General features: G+C 36.2%; 1 protein-coding gene across 2 annotated transcripts in view; it reads left to right on the forward strand.

Moving 5' to 3' along the window:
- Nucleotides 1–1,348: 1,348 nt before the first annotated feature.
- PAPOLA (poly(A) polymerase alpha) overlaps nt 1,349–20,694 on the forward strand; it is a 40,786-nt gene continuing 21,440 nt past the window's right edge. Inside the window, exons 1-10 of one of the 2 annotated variants that reach the window (XM_036420275.2) lie at nt 1,349–1,522; nt 2,404–2,470; nt 3,543–3,624; nt 6,405–6,514; nt 10,072–10,183; nt 10,880–10,969; nt 11,060–11,198; nt 13,463–13,535; nt 14,792–14,912; nt 15,828–15,912. In XM_036420275.2, the coding sequence (XP_036276168.1) occupies nt 11,113–11,198; nt 13,463–13,535; nt 14,792–14,912; nt 15,828–15,912 (365 nt within the window). In that variant the 5' untranslated portion in view covers nt 1,349–1,522; nt 2,404–2,470; nt 3,543–3,624; ... (2 more) ...; nt 10,880–10,969; nt 11,060–11,112. Of the gene's footprint in view, nt 1,523–2,403; nt 2,471–3,542; nt 3,625–6,404; nt 6,515–7,485; nt 7,540–10,071; nt 10,184–10,879; nt 10,970–11,059; nt 11,199–13,462; nt 13,536–14,791; nt 14,913–15,827; nt 15,913–20,694 lie in introns of those variants that run through there. The other variant, XM_036420276.2, reaches the window with a different exon arrangement.

Consider the following 20,694-nt stretch of genomic DNA (forward strand, 5'->3'; position numbering starts at 1 on the left):
AGGCCTGTGTTGATTTTCAGAAGACAAAATACAAAACAGTGTAGTGGTCACAGTATAAACCAGAACCCAGTGGATAGGTAGTAAACGTATTATGGGACTTACCTACCTCGGGTTCTTGGATTAGGTCTGTTACTGCTTAAGTAGATTATTGCACTTTAAAACGAAGTGCATATTTAGAACTTAAAATAGGAATGCGTGCATTTGTGTGTGTGTGTGTGTGTGTAAAACAAATACTTTGTTAAAGAATAGAGTTTGAAAGAAATAAATGATCCAGATGTTTGGTTCTTCCCTTAGTCCCCACCTGATTTTGTACAATTTAAAGCACGCTATATCAAAATTCTTTTAGTTGTAAAAATCTGCATTTCTTTTAAAATGGAAAAACTGTTAGACTAGCATGTTGAGGTGTATATCTCTTACTAAAGTTCTGTAACAAGCTTAGTGTGAATATAGTCCCCCTCCCAAGTTGTTTGTTATATGCCCTCTTCATTTATGAGTTTTATTCATTGTGAGGCAGATACTAAGTTGCATTTGGGGAGTCTCCTATATTGTTAAGTAGTGTTTGTGTAATATGTTTGGTATTGTTTCAGAAATAACAGATTTTGGCTCTTTTAAAAAAATCCCCATCAAGGACATGCTGAGGGAGGGAACGATGGAGGGAGACATCTATCTGTTGCCTTCTGCACACATCTACCTGGGAATCAAAACTGAAACCCAGGGGTGTGCTCTGATCAGAATTCCAACCTGCAACCCTTTGGTGCACAGGATAATGCTCAACTGAGTCACTCTGGCTGGGCAGGGCTTCTTTTTAAGGAGTAAAATTTCTCAGTTTTCTGTTATTGTAGATCGCATTTTTTTTTTTAGCAATATATTTGATCTGCATTCTTACAGTTTTAGATATTTAGGTAGTAACAAACTGAAACTCTTGGAGTGGGAGGAGAAATAATGTTTTCATTTGCTCACTTTTGTTGTAAGGCAAGTAAAAGGTCTTTTAAAAGTGAAAGTGTCGTGGGCTTTGGGGTATTGCAGGGAACCAGCTATGTTTAGAAATGTGTCTTACTGACACTTTTTTCTAATCATGCCGATTTGGGTCAAGTTGTAGAAATTAAAAATGTTTTTATTGATTTCAGAGAGGAAGGGAGGGAGAGAGAAACATTAATGATGAGAGAGAATCATTGATTGGCTGCCTCCTGCACGCACCCTACTGGCGTTGAGCCCGCTACCTGGGCATGTGCCCTTGACTGGAATTGAACTTGGGATCCTTCAGTTCACAGGCTGATGCTCTATCCAAAATATCTAGGGCTCATTTTAGAAATTTTTTGACACTGATTTTATGCAATTTCATTTGTAGTCCAGTTACAACACAGGGATCACAGCAAACACAGCCGCCACAGAAGCACTATGGCATTACCTCTCCTATCAGCTTAGCAGCCCCCAAGGAGACCGACTGCCTGCTTACACAGAAACTAATTGAGACTCTGAAGCCCTATGGGGTTTTTGAAGAAGAAGAGGAACTGCAGCGCAGGTAAATATATAAAAATTTATAATTTCTTATTATCATAACCAGAGGCCTGGTGCATGAACTCATGCACGGGTGGGGACCCTTGGCCTGGCCAGTGATTGGAGTTGTCTTGCCCAGTCCCGGGGGAGGGACTGTAGGAGGTTGGCTGGCTGGCCCCGGTTGGGGCCAATTGGGGCCTGCCTGCCTGAGGGAGGGAAAGCGGGAGGTTGGCTGACCATAGGAGGTTGGCTGTGAGAGTGCACTGACCGCCAACGGCAGCTCCTGTGTTGAGCGTCTGCACCCTGGTGGTCAGTATGTGTCATAGGACCGGTCATAATAGTCCCTTAGGCTTTTATATGTATAGATAGACTAATTTTGAGGCATTCTTGATTCAGGAAGTCTGAATTATCCTTTTAAATATCTCTGTTTCAGACAAGGGTGATATTTAGAAAAATACTTTTACATAGAGCTCCATTTCCTTAATTTTGACTTTTTTGAGGTTTTTGGTTGTTATAGTACATGATTGTCAAGAGAAAGAGGAATGCCTACATGTTATTAACTACTATATACCTAACTTTCTGATAACTTTTAAACTTAGAAAGCCACCTTTTGAAAACTGTTGTAGTTTAATAAGTAACTAGAGGCCTAGTTCACAAAATTCATGCACAGATAGGGTCCCTAGGCCTGGCTAGCGATCAGGGCTGATTGGGACCTGCGCCCTGCTGGCCAGGGCCTTCCTTTCCCATGTCACGCCCCGGTGTCATCTTGTGTCATAGTGAGCAAGTGATCAAACCCTGGTCTCCTGGTTGAACTCTTGAGAGGGGACACTTTGCATATTAGCGTTTTATATAGAGGTAATTTAGAATAGCAAACAACTTGCTGATTGATATTTGTTCTATCAACAGGATTTTAATTTTGGGAAAATTAAATAACCTGGTAAAAGAGTGGATACGAGAAATCAGTGAAAGCAAGGTATGTATTGAATACTTACTTGTATATGAAATAATTTGCCAACAGAACATAGCTGTTCTTTTTAAAGTAGATTTAGCGTTAATAACATAGTTTATATTTTGTTCTAGTTATTTTGAAAGCAGGAAAAAGTAATTTCTAAACATTATTTTTTATAAGCATTTTTTGGTTGCAACACTCAAAGTTAAAACTAACATACTTTACTGAAGTAGTAGATATATCCCTGGAAAAGTGCTTTAAAAATGTATATTAAATATTTGAGTATTGTTACCTTTTAAGGAATCCTATGACAATGGGCATTTTTTAGGTTTTCAGGTATTAGACTCTCAAAATGAATATTTAGTTTTTTAAAATAACATTCCCTGAGTTCATAATCCTTAATTATGAAAAATCATACACATTGAGGAATCCGTGACTGTGCTTCTGGTAAAGGAAATGTATTCTTAGAATAATGTGTGGAATCCATTTGACCCATTTAAGAAAAGATGGTGTTTTTTATTGTTTTGTTTTTACAGGAAAGATGATTTGTAATGCTTTTCTTTCTCCTATTTCTGGTGCTTCTATTCAAAAAAACTATCAGTAAGTTTAGTTCTGCTCAGAATCATTCACCAAAGTCAAGGAAATCAAAAACAGTAAACTATTGTGGAGCAGTATTTGCCTCAACATCAGTCACTTTGATCTGATAAATTATATTTTAATGCACTATGGAATATTTGGTATAATCATTGAATATAAGCAATGCTTCATGCAGTATCTTTGTCATGAATAAAAACTGATTCATTGCTCCTGCATAATTACATGATCTTCTTTACCACAGTCTTTAAAGCAGTTTCCAGAAATGTGGCAAGATTCTAAAATAATAAGGATCTTCACAAAAGAACACTCATGAAAAGTTGAAAGTTACTTGCATTTCAGATTAGATTGATTTAATGCCTGGTGGTATTTTGTAGAGCTTATAAGCTTTTTTATCTTCTATATAACTTTGCACTGAATCTTACTTTTTAATATGCAGTGTTATTTGAAATAATTTTCTTTGTGTTCTGGGAGAATGACTATTTGTTGTTTGTTTGAACAGAATCTTCCACAATCTGTAATTGAAAATGTTGGAGGAAAAATTTTTACATTTGGATCTTACAGATTAGGAGTACACACAAAAGGTAAATATTGTTTTAATTATTTTGAGAAGGAATACCTTTTTTAGTCCTTAAAAAAAATTATAACGAGGTATCCATCTTAGTTGTGTATCATTATAGCTTACATTTGCATTAAAGAGAACACTTCAAGGAGCCTACATTTAGTAAAGAGAAAAAAACAAAATATTTATGCTACACCTGCACTGTTCAGTGCAGTATTAACGAAAATTTAAAATTAGGTTCCTCAGTAGAAGTAGCCACATTTTAAGTGTTGAATATCCACGTATGGCTAGTGGCTATCATATTGGAAAATGCAGACATAGAACATTTTCTTCCCTGGAGGGTTCTTTTGAACAGTGCTGCTCTCTATGCCATTTCTTCTGCCTGAAGAATATCAGTCTGGAAATCAGAACAAAAATGAATTAGTGTTTTAAAAATCCTATGGGCTTCCTTTTCCCCATGCTTTTATTATAGTTGTAAAATACAGATAAGCAAAACAAACAAACAGTTTATCTGTAGCCATTGACAATCAATATTTTCTTATTGATACTTTTTCCCTCTGCATATAAATCTGTACATATATATATTAGGGGCCCAGTGCACGAATTTGTACTCCTTGAAAAGAACTGTGGGCTGCGAGGCTGCGGTGGGCATGGGAGAGTCTCAGCCCAGTTGATCAGTTTGGTCTTTTGCATATTAGGGTTTTGTGTATATATAGATAATAGAGAAATATGCTAATTAACTGGGACACTGTAATATGTCACTGGACAGGAGGAGGTTGTGTGTGCAGTGTTGGGGGCATGGCAGCAGGGGCCTCCATGCAACTGTGCTGGGGGAGGGCCTGATCAGTAGCAGCCGTGGCTGCTTCAAGGACTGGAGAATGAGGCAGGGCTGGACTGGCGTCTCGAGGGTGGGCAGTGTCACGTGATTTTTGAATTACGCACTGGGCTCCTAGTATACAATAAAAATGTTGTCATGGTAGAGAACATAGAGCCTTTTCTTTTTACTGAGCATGACACAAATACGTTTTTGGTCTTTTTTATTTCTCGGTACTCTTTTTCTTTAAAGCTGTTTAAAGACAAATTTTTGTTTATATATTTTTATTGATTTCAGAGGAAGGTAGAAGGAGAGAGCGATCGAAACCTCAGTGATGAGGGAATCATTGATTGGCTACCTTCTGCACACCCCCTACTGGCAATAGAGCTGCAACCGCGGCATGTGCCCTTGACTGGAATTGAACCCAGGACCTTTCAGCCTGCAGGCCAGTGCTCTATCCACTGAGCCACACCAGCTAGGGCTATTCCTCAGTGCTCTCATTCTCATGTAATATATAAAAATGAAAAGATTAGGACCATCTAGGGCACATGTGTCAAACACAAGGCCCGCGGGCCAAATCCGTCCCGCCAGGCCTTGCAATGTGGCCCGCACCGCGCTGTCATCACTGCACTCCGCTGCGTTTCCATCACAATGACAGTTTATGATTGTTCAGTAAACCATTCGGCCCGCGATTTAGGCTGGATTTTAGATTTTGGCCCCTTCTCTGATTGAGTTCGACACCCCTAGTCTAGGGCTATTCCTCAGTACTCTTATTCTCATGTAATATGTAAAATATATGAGAGTCTGGGACTCAATAAAGCTTGAATAACTTCATCTAGCCATCTTAGCAGAACTTGGATTCTTCTTGGGAATTCAGTGGCTGTACTTTTCAACCATTAACCACTGGCCTCTATGTTAAAAGTTACCTGCCAATATACACTGAGTGGTCAGATTATTATGATCTCTGAGCGCAAAATAATTTGGCACTCAGAGAGAGTGTGTGTGTGTGTGTGTGTGTGTGTGTGTGTGTTAGTGTTAGAGCCCTGGTGGATGAATTTGTGCATGGGTAGGGTCCGGCCAGCCTGGCCAGGGGGAGGGGACATGGGCAGTTGGCTGGCCTACTTGCTGGTCAAACTCCTGATCCAGGGGACAATTTGCATATTAGCCTTTTATTATATAGGATATACACTGAGTGGCCAGATTATTGTGCATTCAGAGATCATAATAATCTGGCCACTTAGTGTATATGTGTTCTTTTTGTTCCAGTATCCTTCCTTCTTCCCATCTCCCACTATTTTGTGCCAGTAGTGTGCTACTAGTATGTGTTCTTCTATCATGAATATGGTAAATAACAGCCTTCATGGTAGTTGAGTCTTGTAGGAAAAAATCTATGTTAACCTGATTACACATTTATCTCTCCCTTTTATGATCTCAGTTACTGATTGTTCTTCCTGTGTACTCAGTGCTGACCTGCTATCAAACATTAAATTAATAACAAATATTTTACCATTCATTGTCTGCCTCATTGGATTTTTGCCAGTGGTCCTTCTTGATGGTTATCCTATTTATCCCATTTAGGGGACAGGTAGGAGCCTATAAGAACTAGTTACATTATGTAAAGAAGAAAACTTTCTTTGTTTCACTAATGGGCATGTGTATGACTAATGACATCAAGATGTTGGGTCTATTCTTGAATAATTCCTACTCTTCATCATAAAAGTCCTATCTTAGTACCTTTCTTTGTCTCCCAGCTCACCCGGGCCACTGCAACTAGAGATGCTACAGGAAAAAACATACCGTATCCCATTAATTAGAATCCTTTATTCCTATATCGACTTGTAATTTTTTTTTAAAGGGGAGTGGTACATTTTTAGAGATTGACCAATATAATGTTAACAGCTTTTCGACATCAAATACTGCCATAGTAAGACTCAAAGTAATTTTTTTAATAATAGAAATTAATGGTTGATGGTCTTAATCTTTTCTAGGTGCCGATATTGATGCGTTGTGTGTTGCACCAAGGCATGTTGATCGAAGTGACTTTTTCACCTCATTCTATGATAAATTGAAATTACAGGAAGAAGTAAAAGATTTACGAGTACGTAAATGTTCGGGGTGAAATGGGAGGAGTTATAAAAATTAGTCAGTTGAGAGTTTTATGATATAGACATCATTTGTTGAACTCTTAAAATTTGCTAAACCCTTTTAACTACATAACGTGTATGCTTGCTTTTTATTTTATTTTATTTTATTTTATTTTCCAAATAATGTAATTACTTTATTTGTAATTTGAACTCAATAGCCAACCTGGACATTTTAAGTAAATGTAGTGGAGGATACATAACATGATGAAAGCAATATGGAACTAGTGTAAAAAAGAAAGCATGAGATCTCAGTCTTTCTATTTCTAATAATACATTTACTTTTTAAAGATATGTACATATATATATGCATACACACACACACACACACACATATGCGCATATATGTTTTTATTTGTTTCAGAGAGACTAAGGAAGAGGGAGAGAGACATAGAAACATCAATGAGGAGAATCCTTGATCGGCTGCCTCCTGCACGCTTGTACTGGGGATCGAGCCCGCAACCCTGGCATGTGCCCTGACCCAGAATGGAACCGTGACCTCCTGGTTCACAGGTTGACACCCAACCACTGAGCAACATCGACCGGCAATTTCTTATTTTTTAATGTTTCCCAGTTCTAGTTATTTTTCCCCCTCCATTTTGCTTTTTGATTGTTATTTTTGAAGTATTTATACTCCCTCAAAACATGCATTTTATTTTTTGCAATAAATCTGAAATCATAAATCTGGTGACAGTAGAAAATAAGACAAGAACATATCTGAGTGGCAGATGTCAAGGATTTGAACTTAAGCTTGTCTAATTGAAGATTCTAGTGTGGTAAAGCTAGTTGTGGAGAACATACTCCATCAGAAACTATTCTAAATTGTTTTCAAACAATTTCAAATAGTACATTCATTAGAAAATACTAAAATTAGTGTAGATCCAATCTATAGTTTCAGAGACATTAAACTTGTTGGATTTTCTTTCAGGCTGTTGAAGAGGCATTTGTGCCAGTTATCAAACTGTGTTTTGATGGGATAGAGGTAAGGTGGCTTTTGCTATGTGTAATTGATCAATGTAGGTTAAAAACTTGATTTATTTTAAAGTTTTATAACCGGTGAATTGGTGTGATATTAGTAGGAATTAAGGGTTTTTGTTGTTTTGTTTATCATCACCCACAGATGTTTTTTCCATTGATTTTTAGAGAGGGAGGGAAGGAGGGGAGGAAAAAGAGATGTGAGAGAGACACATCAGTTGGTTACCTCCTGAGTGTTCCCTGATTGGAGCCAGGGATTGACCCTGTGACCCTGTCTTGAGAGGGTGGACACTCTAACCATTGAACACACTGATCAGAGCTTACGCTTAATTTTTTTAAATGAAAGTGACTGCTTACCAGAATAGCATTTTTAGTCTTTTAAAAGAGTAGTGAAATTAGGAGCTAAAATATAGGCAGAAGTAATGGAATTGACAATGAAATGCTGCTACAAAATAGTTTACTTTGGTAGTTTTTCCATATACAAATTTTATAAATATTTAGTCTCATTAAGACAACACAGTGTATTATTTATTTATTTATTTATTATTTAATAAATCTTTGTTGTTCAGATTATTCAATTGTTTCTTCTTTTCCCCCCATAGTTCTCTTCCACCTGGTTCCCACTCCACTTTTTGCCCATACCTCCCTCCCCACTGTCCTCATCCATAGGTGTATGATTTTTGTTCAGTCTTCCTGCACCCCCACACCCTTTTCCCCCTGAGAATTATCAATCCCCTCCCATTCTATGCCCCTGATTCTATTATATTCACTACTTTATTCTGTTAGTCAGATTTTTAATTCACTCGATTTTTAGATTTACTGGTTGATATGTATTTGTTGTTTATAATTTTTATCTTTACTTTTTTCTTCTTCCTCTTCTTAAAGACTACCTTTCAGCATTTCATACAATACTGGTTTAGTGGCGATAAACTCCTTTATTTAGCCTTTTCTTATCTGTGAAGCTCTTTATCTGACCTTCAATTTTGAATGATAACTTTGCTGGGTAGAGTAATCTTGATTCTAGGTTCTTAGTATTCATCACTTTGAATATTTCTTGCTACTCCCGTCTGGCCTGCATAGTTTCTGTTGAGAAATCAGTTGATAATTGTATGGGTGCTCCCTTACAGGTAATTAACCATTTTTCTCTTGCTGCTTGTAAGGTTCTCTCTTTGTCTTTTGCCCTTGGCATTGATGTGTTTTGGTGTGGTCCTCTGAGGATTCCTTTTGTTTGGAGTTCTGTGCACTTCTTGGACTTGTAAGTCTATTTCTTTGAACAGGTGGGAGAAGTTTTCCATCATTATTTATTCAAATAGGTTTTCAGTATCTTGCTCTCTCCTTCTGGCACCCCCGTAATTCTGATGTTGGTGTGCTTGAAGTTGTCCCAGAGGCTTCTTACACCATCTTCAACTTTTTGGATTCTTTTTTCTTTCCCAAGTTGAGTGTTTTTTGCTTCTTTGTATTTCGAATCTTTGACTTGATTCTTGCGTTCCTCTAGTCTGCTGTTGAGTCTCTGTATAGTATTCTTTGTTTCATTCAGTGTATGCTTGCTTTCTGGTTGGTCCTTTTTCATATCCTTGATGGTCTTGCTAAATTTATTGGCCTTTTCTAGGAAATTCTTGAAAAAACTGTATCACCATGGTTTTAAACTCTATATCTAGTCGTTTGCTTTTCTTTTGTTTGTGATCTGTTTCCTTGTCTCATTTTCACTGCTTCCCTGAGTTGGTAGGGTAGCTTTGTGTGCTAGGTGTCCAATGGGTCAGCCTCCCAGTTACCTGAGGTGGACGCTCTTGGTGCACCCCTTTGTAGACTGTGTGTACAGCCTTGTTGTAGTTAAGTCTTGATTGTTGTTGGTGTCACTGGGAGGAATTGACCTCCAGGCCAATTGGCTTAGACCCGCTGTGTCTATAATGGAAGAATTGCTGTGCTGGAGACATGCTTATGGGGCAGGACTTGTTGCAGAGGGGCTTTGGTGCTCACTGAGTCTGCCTCTTGCATGCGACCTTTATACGAGTGGTTGAAATCTGGTGTCTCACACAGACCACTAGATACACTAGCTTCTGGATCTCCAGTGGGGTGCAGGTCAGCCACTGTCTGAGGCCACCCAGCAGGAGTGACAGCCAGAACTAAAGTTTTCTCCTCTTTGCTTGGGGTTTGGAGTTTTTGAAGCTGTCTGACCAGAGCTGCAGTTTGTTTGGTTAAGCTGTGATAGGGCATGCCATAAATTTTAAGTGATCCAGTATATGCATTTAGCAAACTTAGTAAATCTAGTAGATGCATTTTATAGGAAATCAAACTTAGTATGATTAAAGTGACAAATAGGTATTTATGCATGTTCTGTTTCATATTGCCATGTTTTAACATCTGATTAAAATACCTATGATAGAATTAATACTGCTTGGGCTCTTGGAGGCATTGTCATGTTGATAATTGATAAGAAGATCCTGGCTTTATGGGTTATAATTGCTTTCTTTTTTTAAAGAAACATCTAAAAATAAATAATTTGATAGATACAGAATGTTGAATTTTATTTTTGTTTTAGATTGATATTTTATTTGCAAGATTAGCACTGCAGACTATTCCAGAAGACTTGGATTTACGAGATGACAGTCTGCTTAAAAATCTAGATATAAGATGCATAAGAAGTCTTAACGGTATGTGAAAATCTACTTTTTTTTTTTTTTTTTGCATAGTAGCAGTTTTTGTCAAAATGAAATAGTTTAAACTCAGGTTGAATAATGAAGCCTTTTGTAGGCATATTGTTTATCCATAGTTATTCAAATTGAATGTACCTTATTTATCAGACTGTAGAGGGTATTTAGTAATTAATTTTATTGATTTTTAAACACTTTTTATTCATTTTTAACATGTTTTTTTTTTTAATCTCTTGGGATATTAAAAGACTGTCTGACATTGGCACTCTATTGCTAATGATTTGGTTTTACAATGTAATTAATTTTGATGCCCATGTCCTTTGTAATGTTTTCAATTGTATTTAAAAGATTGCCTTTGAACACTTTGGTATTAGCACTGCTTGTTACCATGCTCTTAAAGAACAATTCTTTGCGATTTAAGTGGCTCAGTCCTTCCTCAGTATTTCTGGACTAGAAGCTTTCATTATGAGTTGAAAGTTTGAGATGAAGCACGTTACAGTTCAGATTCTTTGGTTGAGGGTACCGCTTTTAATGGGAGATGAAGGTTTTAAGAGTTTTTTAGTTGCCTCTTTATTTAACATTACTGATTCTACCAATAAAGTTTTTAAGTTTGACATTAATCTCAGAAATTTAAAAGAAATATTATCATTACATTTTTGATGATTTAATGTTTTGTTTTTCACCCCTGTTAATCAGGTTGCAGGGTAACCGATGAAATTTTACACCTAGTACCAAACATTGACAACTTCAGGTTAACTCTGAGAGCTATCAAACTGTGGGCCAAACGTGAGTTCAGAATTTGTTGGCTACCTTATTAAAACTGTTTAAGCTTTTGTTCAACACTAACTTTTCTTTTTGCTTTTCCCTTATCAACAGGCCACAACATCTATTCCAATATATTAGGTTTCCTCGGTGGTGTTTCCTGGGCTATGCTAGTAGCAAGAACTTGCCAGCTTTACCCAAATGCAATAGCATCAACTCTTGTACATAAATTTTTCTTGGTATTTTCTAAATGGTATGTGTTTAGATTATATTAAAATAAAATTGATTATAGACACTGAAGTTCAGTCTTATTTCTATGACATTTCTGCAGCTGATTTCAGATTCAAATTTTAGATCATGTTGTAGCTCTTTAGGTAGTCTTGGGGGTAGGTCATGTTGTATATAAAACGCAAACTTAATTCCATTCCTTTTCCCTAGCCTTTTAAAGATAGGAAGGCAGTTGCTATTTGAACCTCCTGCATGACCTTACTCTCTAAATAAACTCTTGAATTTTAGTTGTAATGTCTGTAACTTAGTGACTTGATAGGCTGGGATATCAGCTACTTTGGTAAACTTATATATACCACCTTTTACTTTCTGAATTATTCTAAACCTGTAGTTCCTTAGTCCCTTAGTTTCTTGATTGTTTTTGCTTTCATCTGCCCATTAAGATGCAAACTATATAAAAAGCTTTTTTAAAAGAAATATTTTTATTGATTTTACAGAGGAAGGGAGATGGAGACAGATAGAAACATCAATGATGAGAGAGAATCATTGATTGGTGCCTCCTGCACTCCCACCACTGAAGATTTAGCCCACAACCTGGGAATGGAACCATGACCTTCGGGGTCATGGGGTGACACTCAACCACTGAGCCACCCCGGCCGGGCTATATAAAAAGCTTTTAAGAATAACTAACTGCTTGAAAAAAGGCAATTAATTGACCACTCTGAGATTATTCATTAACCCTGCACAGATTTTTCTTTAACTTTTATTTTAGGAAGTTCACTATTTATTTATTTATTTATTTATTTTGTTAATCCTCACCAGAAGATACTTTTCTGGTGATTATTAGGGAGAATGGAAGAGAGAGGGAAAGACAGAGAAACATTGATGTGAGAAAAGCACATCGTTTGGTTGCCTCCTGCATACACCCTGACCAGGGCCTGGGCCGGGGATGAGCCTGTAACCAAGGGTACGTACATGTGACCTTGCCCAGAATCGAACCTGGGACCCTTTGCTCCACAGGCCTGACACTATCCACTGACCCAAACCAGCTAGGTCCACTTATTTTTATTTATTTATTTATTTATTTATTTATTTATTTATTTTTAAAGAATAATAAGATAAAAGGTTATTTGCATTTTTTTTTTTTTTTGTTTGTTTTAAAATGTATTTTATTGATTTTTTTACAGAGAGGAAGGGAGAGAGATAGAGAGCTAGAAACGTCGATGAGAGAGAAACATCAACCAGCTGCCTCTTGCACACCCACTACCGGGCATGTGCCCGCAACCAATGTACATGCCCTTGTCCGGAATTGAACCTGGGACCTTTCAGTCCACAGACCGACGCTCTACCACTGAGCCAAACCGGCTTCGGCTGCATTTTGTATTAGTTACTTTGGCTGGCCCAAAAGCTCAGGGTTTTTGGTTTTAATCAAATTTTAGAGAATTATCTTTCCTCTATGCCTGCCCACTCCTATACCTCTTCCCTCTGGAACAAAAAGAGTCTTTTCTATTTATTTTATAAAAATCAGAGGTTTATTTTGATACAGTTAATAATGTAAAGCATGTGCCACACTTTTAAAAACACATTCTGTTCTTTATGGTTTTGATACTACTTTATAATGTATAATCAGGTTTGATGAGAATAACTAAAGATTGTCAGAATTTTTCTTAATGCTACACATCCTTAACAAATATGTTAAAGATGTTAACCTTGACATGAAGAATGGAAAATGTTTTCCAGTTTTTAATCTCTTCCATAAAGGACTGAAGTGGCTAACTCAGAGCGTGCATCTTGAGAATAATGTGTTCACGTCACAAGTTTTTATTACACATACTCATAACCTTTAGTTATGCGGCAGAGAAAAATGTCATAATCAATTTTTACAATTATTTATGCTTTGCCTATAATGAGTTAACTTTTCCATTCTCAGTTGTCTTTGGAATAAGCTAGTATAAAAGACCTCTTTCAAGAGGATTTACCTATAGGGGTTGAGGCCAACATGTCAGATGTATTGGAGTAGTACTTTTTGATTTAAATAGTGCATTATCAGTTCTTTGAGGGGCAGACAATATGTTTGACTTCAGTCTGAGAAAGCTACCAAGTGGTTTAAGTTAATGTCATAGAGGAAAAGTGTTCAAGTAGTTTAACATCAACAGGAATAAAAGAGTATGTAAACCAGAAGGGAAAAATGAATGAAGAAGGAGCACATTCACAATGCTGTATGTTTAACAAAATACGTTTAGATGGTAATATCCAAGTCTTATCAAGTGCTACAATCTTTTTAAACAGGGAATGGCCAAATCCAGTGCTATTGAAACAGCCTGAAGAATGCAATCTTAATTTGCCTGTATGGGACCCAAGGGTTAGTGTATTATTTTTTCCCCTACAAATTCACACTGTGCAATAACAAGTAAAGTCATCTGCATAAACTCAGGGACACTTTCCATCCTTCTACCTATGAGTGGACATGTTCGTATTACACTTTCTCTTAGATAACCTCAACTCTGATTGTCTTATGTGAGAAGCATAATTATGTACCCTGTCAACTACATTTAATTGTACATATTTATAATAATCAAGTTCACTAACATTTTAATTTATTTTATATAGAACTACCTTGTAAGTTAAAGTGTGCGGGCATTTGTGCTTTAAAAAAAATAAAAGGATACTAAAAATCCCTGTATTTTTTTATTTGATCTAAATATTGTTAAAATTGGGTTGTTTTAGGAAAACTGTTGCTTAATATTTACCTGTGGGTGTTTCAGATTACAGAAACAAGGTGGTGCTAAAGAGCTTCCACTGTGGGAAGTTCCGGTCTTTACTGCTCACTCCATTTAAATGTTAACAACATGCACTTTTTTAATAGGTCAAATATTTAGGTTTGAATAAGGCTTTAGAGGTTTATAAAATTCTATTTTTCGACATTGTCTTGCTATCTTACTACAGTATCAAAATTATTAGCTTCAAGTTCTGTTAATTATTTCAAGTTGTATATTTCCAAGTTTTCCATACCCAAAGGCATTTTTGGAGAGATGTGAGTTTATAGTTTTCTTTGTGGAAATATACCACTTATCCATAGTATATGGGTTAAGATAAATAGTTACTGAATCAGTTCATTATCTCGTAAAAGGATACCAACATGGAAAACAATAGTTTCACTATGTGTTAATAAATTAAGCTTAATTCTTTATACGTTGAGGGTATATTGAAGTATAAGTTTTCATCTTGTTTAAATTTGTTTTACACAGAATATTGGAGTAAGACATTTCTGAAAAGTGTAATTGTGTGTGCATCCCCATTTCTGTTGTTGAAAAAAGAAAGACTAAACATCAGTAGCTGTCCAAGTAGGACCTTTTTGCTGGGCAGGCACACTTTCTGTAGAGTGAGGTTTCCAAAGTAGTCATGCCTGAGTGATTGAACAGACCGTTAGCTCCACCAAATCCAGATTCTATAAAGAATTCCTTTAAAAACAATGTCTCCTTACATGGTTTTTCTTTCTCAACTCCAGCTAAGAATGAAATAAAATTTAATCATTGGTTCAGTTTAACAAGGGGTAAAAAGTCCAAGTATCTGTTGCCTATGTACTTGAAGAAACTGATTGGCTGTTGTTATATGTAGGTAAACCCCAGTGATAGGTACCATCTTATGCCTATAATTACACCAGCATACCCACAACAGAACTCCACGTACAATGTGTCCGTTTCAACACGGATGGTCATGGTTGAGGAGTTTAAACAAGGTAAGTGGTTATCCTTATGCTCTCCTTTATACACAGGGTTTACATAGTCATTGTAGACCCGTAGTTGGGTATACAATTTAAGTTGAAGAAAGCATTCACCAAGGTAGATTTTTGGTGTTTTTATTTATTGATTACAATATATATTTGGGAATTGATATGAAAAATAAGTTTAATTCCTTTTAGGCAGGAATTTTTAATTATTTTTGATTATATAGTGACACTAACCAGTATTTAAAGCCATATTCTTAGCAGGGCTTTTTGGGGTTGGTTTAGTGACATATACGATTGCCATGTAAAATTTTAAATAATCCCATGAAATGAGTTGTTTTTAGCAAACTATATTCTTGGAAAGAACTTTGGGCAGGATTGGGTTCAAACTGCTCATTATTTTGGAAGAAACTCTAAACTTTTCTGAACCCCAATAGTATTGTTTGTTTGAAAGTACAGCTGTTGTCGGTCTTTGAGGAAGGGATTGTTTGATTGGATAGACTACAGCCTAGGAAGTAAAATTAGCTGTACAACTTCCAGCTCAGACTCCCAGAGGACCATACTTTTCTGTGGTCTAAACAGCCTCCTGTGGGAAGATATGCTATTCTTTTAGAGTCAGCAGGAAGCATGTTTTTGAAAGACAAGAAACGTAGCTTTGGGGAGAACTATAATGCGTCAGTTTTTGAAGTCATTTTATGAGCGTGGAATTTTAGACTAATGGTAATATATCAGACTGGGCTCTCAAGTCCTCCAGCTTTTTTGAAAAGTACTTATGTAAGAATTTTATGCTCTGAAACTATTGACTAAAATTGCCTTTTGTTAACATTATTTTAGGTTTTAGGGAACGCATGTGGTATGTTTAAGATCTTTAAAACTCTAGGTTGTTAGACTGAACTATGCAAACATTTTAATATGTTTTTAATTTAGGTCTTGCTATCACAGATGAAATTTTGCTGAGTAAGGGAGAGTGGTCCAAACTTTTTGAAGCTCCAAACTTCTTTCAAAAGTACAAGTATGTATTTTAAGGCATGTCGGACATGTTGCTCTCTTAAGTAATGGTTCTTATGTGCAGTCTCTTCTTGCTGGATGAATGTAGTTCTGAATTTTCCTTAAACATCTTCTACAGTCCTTGCCTGTCACAAAGGTTGCACTGTTTTTAGTTAAACCCTTATTTTTTAATCTGTCAAGGTGAAGTATGGCCCCAACAGTTTGCTGCCTTCTGTAATCAGACTCCTCCATTTGTAGCAACTTCAGTTTTGTAGATACTGTTAGTCCTCACCAAACCTCAAAATCTGTATGCCCTGGCAAAGGAGTGAACTGTTAAAATTTGTAGTTAATATTCTCTACTAAGAAACTAAGTATTTTCAGCTATTTCTCTCATCATTAAGAGTCCCTATAACATAGGCAAAGCTAATAAAGTGTCATTATAGTTAAATGTTTTCAGTAGTTACAGCATACAATTGGCCTACGGTTTTCCTCTAATGTCAATAAAGCCCCTTTAAATATCTCCACAAATAATTTTTTTTTTGGAATCTAGGTTGGGGTAATAGTTTTTACTAATGGTTTTAATATAATGGTTTAACACCTTAGTACAGGTTAAAAGCCTGATTGTGTTGGTTTTGATGAAATTGTAAGTTACAATAAATCTTTATAAAAAAATTGGACTTGCCCTTTTATTTGCCCTGAGCTGAAAACTTGCCAAAGTCCCACTTAAATTTTTTTCTTTAATGGTTGAAACTTTCCTGACCATTGATTTTGTGGATTGTGTTTTGTAATCTAAGTAAGATTGCTTTATGCTATTTCCCCAATTAAAAACAAGAATGATGACCTTCATGATGTCTCTGTGTTTTGTTTCTGTATCTTTTGCATGAAATAGCAGTGATGGAGCCAGCTTATTGTTGTGTTCTGGGAGCACTACCTTGCCAGCAAACAGTTAAATAGCATAACATTGAATGTTCTTGTTTATTACTTATTCCCCATAAGTTGTGCTTTTCCATTTGGCAGACAATTTTTGTTTGTTTTTTATTTGAACCAGTGTTTAGGGAGTACTTTTGAACATTTAAGCTAATGAACATATATTCTGATACTTTAAAAACTACATAATAGAGTACATAATTACTTGTGTGGAGAGTAATCAATTGGTTTTGTTGACAAGTAGCACCATCTCTTAATCCCTGAGAATCAAAGATGAAGCTAAGTTCATTCTTTTTCCTATCTCATTTCCTTATAGGATGAGAGGTGGGTAAAATGAAGTTCTTGAAAGTACTTAAGTGTCTTTCTTTACTTTAGGAAAGATTACTGTTGAAATTGAATAAAGCTTGATAGTGTTATCCATTTGAAAAAGTTTGTATTACTAGAACTTGGATTTTTTTTTTTTTTAAGCTTGCTTAATCTTTTTCTCTTAAAACTTTTAGGCTGTCTTTTAATCTGTGCCTAATAGCATCTGTCAGCTCTTCAGTAGACTGATTAAAAGATTATAGATTCCTATCTTTACTGGATTTTCTTGAAACAATCATTGTAGGTTATCACAAATGACTAAACTAAACTTAATTAGACATGAGGATATAGCAATAAATAAAGGAAATTAGGTCAGGAAAAAATTTCAGCTGTGAATTCTTGGAAAACAGATTTGAAATCATGATAATGATTGGCTAATTTTGTCTATACCAAATACCAAATTGAATTTCTTCAAAACATTTTCTCAAATTTTTAGTATTTACAGATTTTAATTTATTTTTTGAGAGAGAGAGAAAGGGAGAGAGAATCATCATGTGATCCATATCAATCAGTTTCCTCCAGAGCACACCTGAGTGGGGACTGAACCTGCAATCTGGACATGTGCTCTGATCAGAAACGGACCCTTCCACTGGACAGGACAATACTCCAACCACATGAGTCACACAGGCTAGCCCTGACTCTGTCTTTAAAATATATGACCTACTCTAAAGATTGGCTATACAACTGAATTGAAATTCTTAGTTTTCTCTTGAGTCAAAGTTGGTTAAACCTTACTTGAGGTATATCGTGCAAGTATTTGTTTTGTCTAAGATTTTAAATTGTGTAAAATATCTGCTTGCCATCTTGGGAGAGAAATATGGAGGGGATTTTATTTGTCTTCTGAATATATCATTTTCCAGAAGGCATCAGTGGTCCTTGTGAAAGGAATAACATTGTGCTGTGAAATCTTAAAATAGTCCTAAGAAAATTTTTTTTATGTTTTTCCTTAAGGGATATTCAAATTGACACTTAAGATATAGAATAAGTTATTGACATAGTAACTGTCAATACTTATTTTAGGTGTTTCATTTCACTAGGAAACGAGGAAGGGAAGATGTAGGAAAAAAGCCAGAATGTTTAAGGTAGGGGTGTCGAACTCAATCAGAGAAGGGACCAAAATCTAAAATCCAGCCTAAATCGCGGGCCGAATGGTTTACTGAACAGTCATAAACTGTCATTGTGATGGAAACGCAGCGGAGTGCAGTGATGACAGCGCGGTGCGGGCCACATTGCAAGGCCTGGCGGGACGGATTTGGCCCGCGGGCCTTGTGTTTGACACATGTGGTTAAGGTGTAAGATTAATAATTTATAATTTCAAGGAGTACATATGTATAGAATACTTCAGCCTTAAAATGTTTAAAAAACTTTAAAAATAATGAACTATAAGTCTTGGTCCAGAGTTACTTATAGATGGAATAGCAAGGATTTTTGTCAGAGATAATTAAATTTTCACTCATAGGAGCTATGATCTACCCAGGAAAAATATTAATGTATGAAATAGGAAACCTTACAAGATACTTTTTTAGGGGTAAATAGCATAATAGCAACTAAATTAAATGTTCTTGGAATTTTTTAAATAGGGTTTAATTTATTTGGAGCACAATTTTATACTTAAATTTGTTATGGGAAATAGATAAATTTTAAATTTGGAAAATGTTAATTGCTATTACATTAATACTTGAAAGTATCTCTGAAGGCATCTTGAGTGCCTGAATTCTGACAGAATGAAATAGGGATTGCATTTTTTTTTTTTTTTTTAATATATTTTATTGATTTTTTTTTTTTTTTACAGAGAGGAAGAGAGAGGGATAGAGAGCTAGAAATGTCAATGAGAGAGGAACATCGACCAGCTGCCTCTTGCACACCCTCTACCGGGGATGTCCCCGCAACCAATGTACATGCCCTTGACCGGAATCGAACCTGGGACCTTTTCAGTCCGCAGACCGACTCTCTACCACTGAGCCAAACCGGCTTCGGCTGCATTTATTTTTTGAACAGCAACAAAATAGTCTACATTTAGTGCTACTTGATCTTTGTGTTCTGGTAGGGATTTGAGGAACTGAACACTGATTCTGGTTTTTAAGATTTACACTGAGTTGGGATTCTGTTCTTAGTTTCTTCCATAGGCAAGTCTTTGTTTTATAAATTAAGTTCTTTTATAAATTAAGTTATTTCTGTTAAACTTGATTATTATATTTTGTATCTATAACTTTAAGTTTGCCAAAACACATTAAGTGCCCTGTCAGTCACCAGTGACTGACATTATATTTTCTGTCCGGAAGACAAAACAGGCTGACGCTTAACCTATTAAGGCTGAGTAAAGGACATTTAACCTCACATAAATATTTGTCAGTTATTCAGCACTCTCTGTGGCGTGGAAACAAACGCATTTGTATTTAAACAATTTACAGAGTAGATACCCTCCCCCCATCTCATCCAGAACCAGAGTCGAACTCTAAGCTTCAAGACATTAACCTTTGAGTTGCCAACAAAATATGTTTAAATGAATTGTATATTTGCTTTAGTAAATAAAGAACATTGCACATTTTAGCTCTTGTTGAAGACTCAGATGGTCATTAAGAATATCCGTTTTAATAGTGTGGTAAAATGACTTAGAGATGGCGAATTGTGTCTCTAAGCTAGGTGAACTCAGACAATTTTGCTTTTTTTTTTTTTTGTATGTTTGCTTTTTATACTTTGTTGTCTCCTGTAATAAGTTGTTATACTTTGTCAGAGAGCTATCTGCCTTTCCTTTTTTGTTTTTTAAATCTGCCCATTTTCAACTTCCTAGGGAACTAGAAATCAGGTTACTGATCTTGTTAGGATTCATTTGATTTTAGACAATTTAGGGCTCCTGAGAGTAGGGTTCTGTGTGCATAAAATGCATGAGCTTTTAAAAGTGCTTTCATGTGACTTCTTTATTTGGCCATCTGTGCTTGTTCTCGGTACAGTTGACCCTTGAGAAGTACAGAGGTTAGGGCACTAACACCCATGCAGCTGAAAGCCTTTGTGTAACTTTGACTCCCGAAGACTTGACCACGGAAAGTGTGCTGGTGACTGGAAGTGCTATTGATGACATAATTGAGAGACTCAATTTGTATGTTATTCAAGTATTTCATACTTTGTCCTTACAGTAAAGTAAACTAGAGAAAAAATGTTATTAAAATCATAAGGAAGATGCATTTGCAGTATTTATTGGGGGGAAAAAATCACACGTTAGTGGACCTATGCAATTCATACATACCTGTGTGGTTCAAGGGTCAGCTGTATTGGTTTGCTCCAAATAATGCTGAACCAGTTAAACTGGGAAAGGAAGTATTAGTCTGCATATTCACATATGTACGTAACTATATGCTTTCATATGTATATACATTCCCTCTGTTACCCTTAATTTATAAGTAGTTGAGCTTAACTCATTTGAGCCTCCCAAGCCCTTCTCAGGTATTACCTATTGTACAAATCTTTGGTCTGAGTCCCACAGCTATGAGAAATCCCCCCCCCCCCCCAATACTTTGTG

The sequence above is a fragment of the Pipistrellus kuhlii genome, unplaced genomic scaffold (assembly GCF_014108245.1).
Source record: "Pipistrellus kuhlii isolate mPipKuh1 unplaced genomic scaffold, mPipKuh1.p scaffold_m20_p_65, whole genome shotgun sequence".
Taxonomy (NCBI): Eukaryota; Metazoa; Chordata; class Mammalia; order Chiroptera; family Vespertilionidae; genus Pipistrellus; species Pipistrellus kuhlii.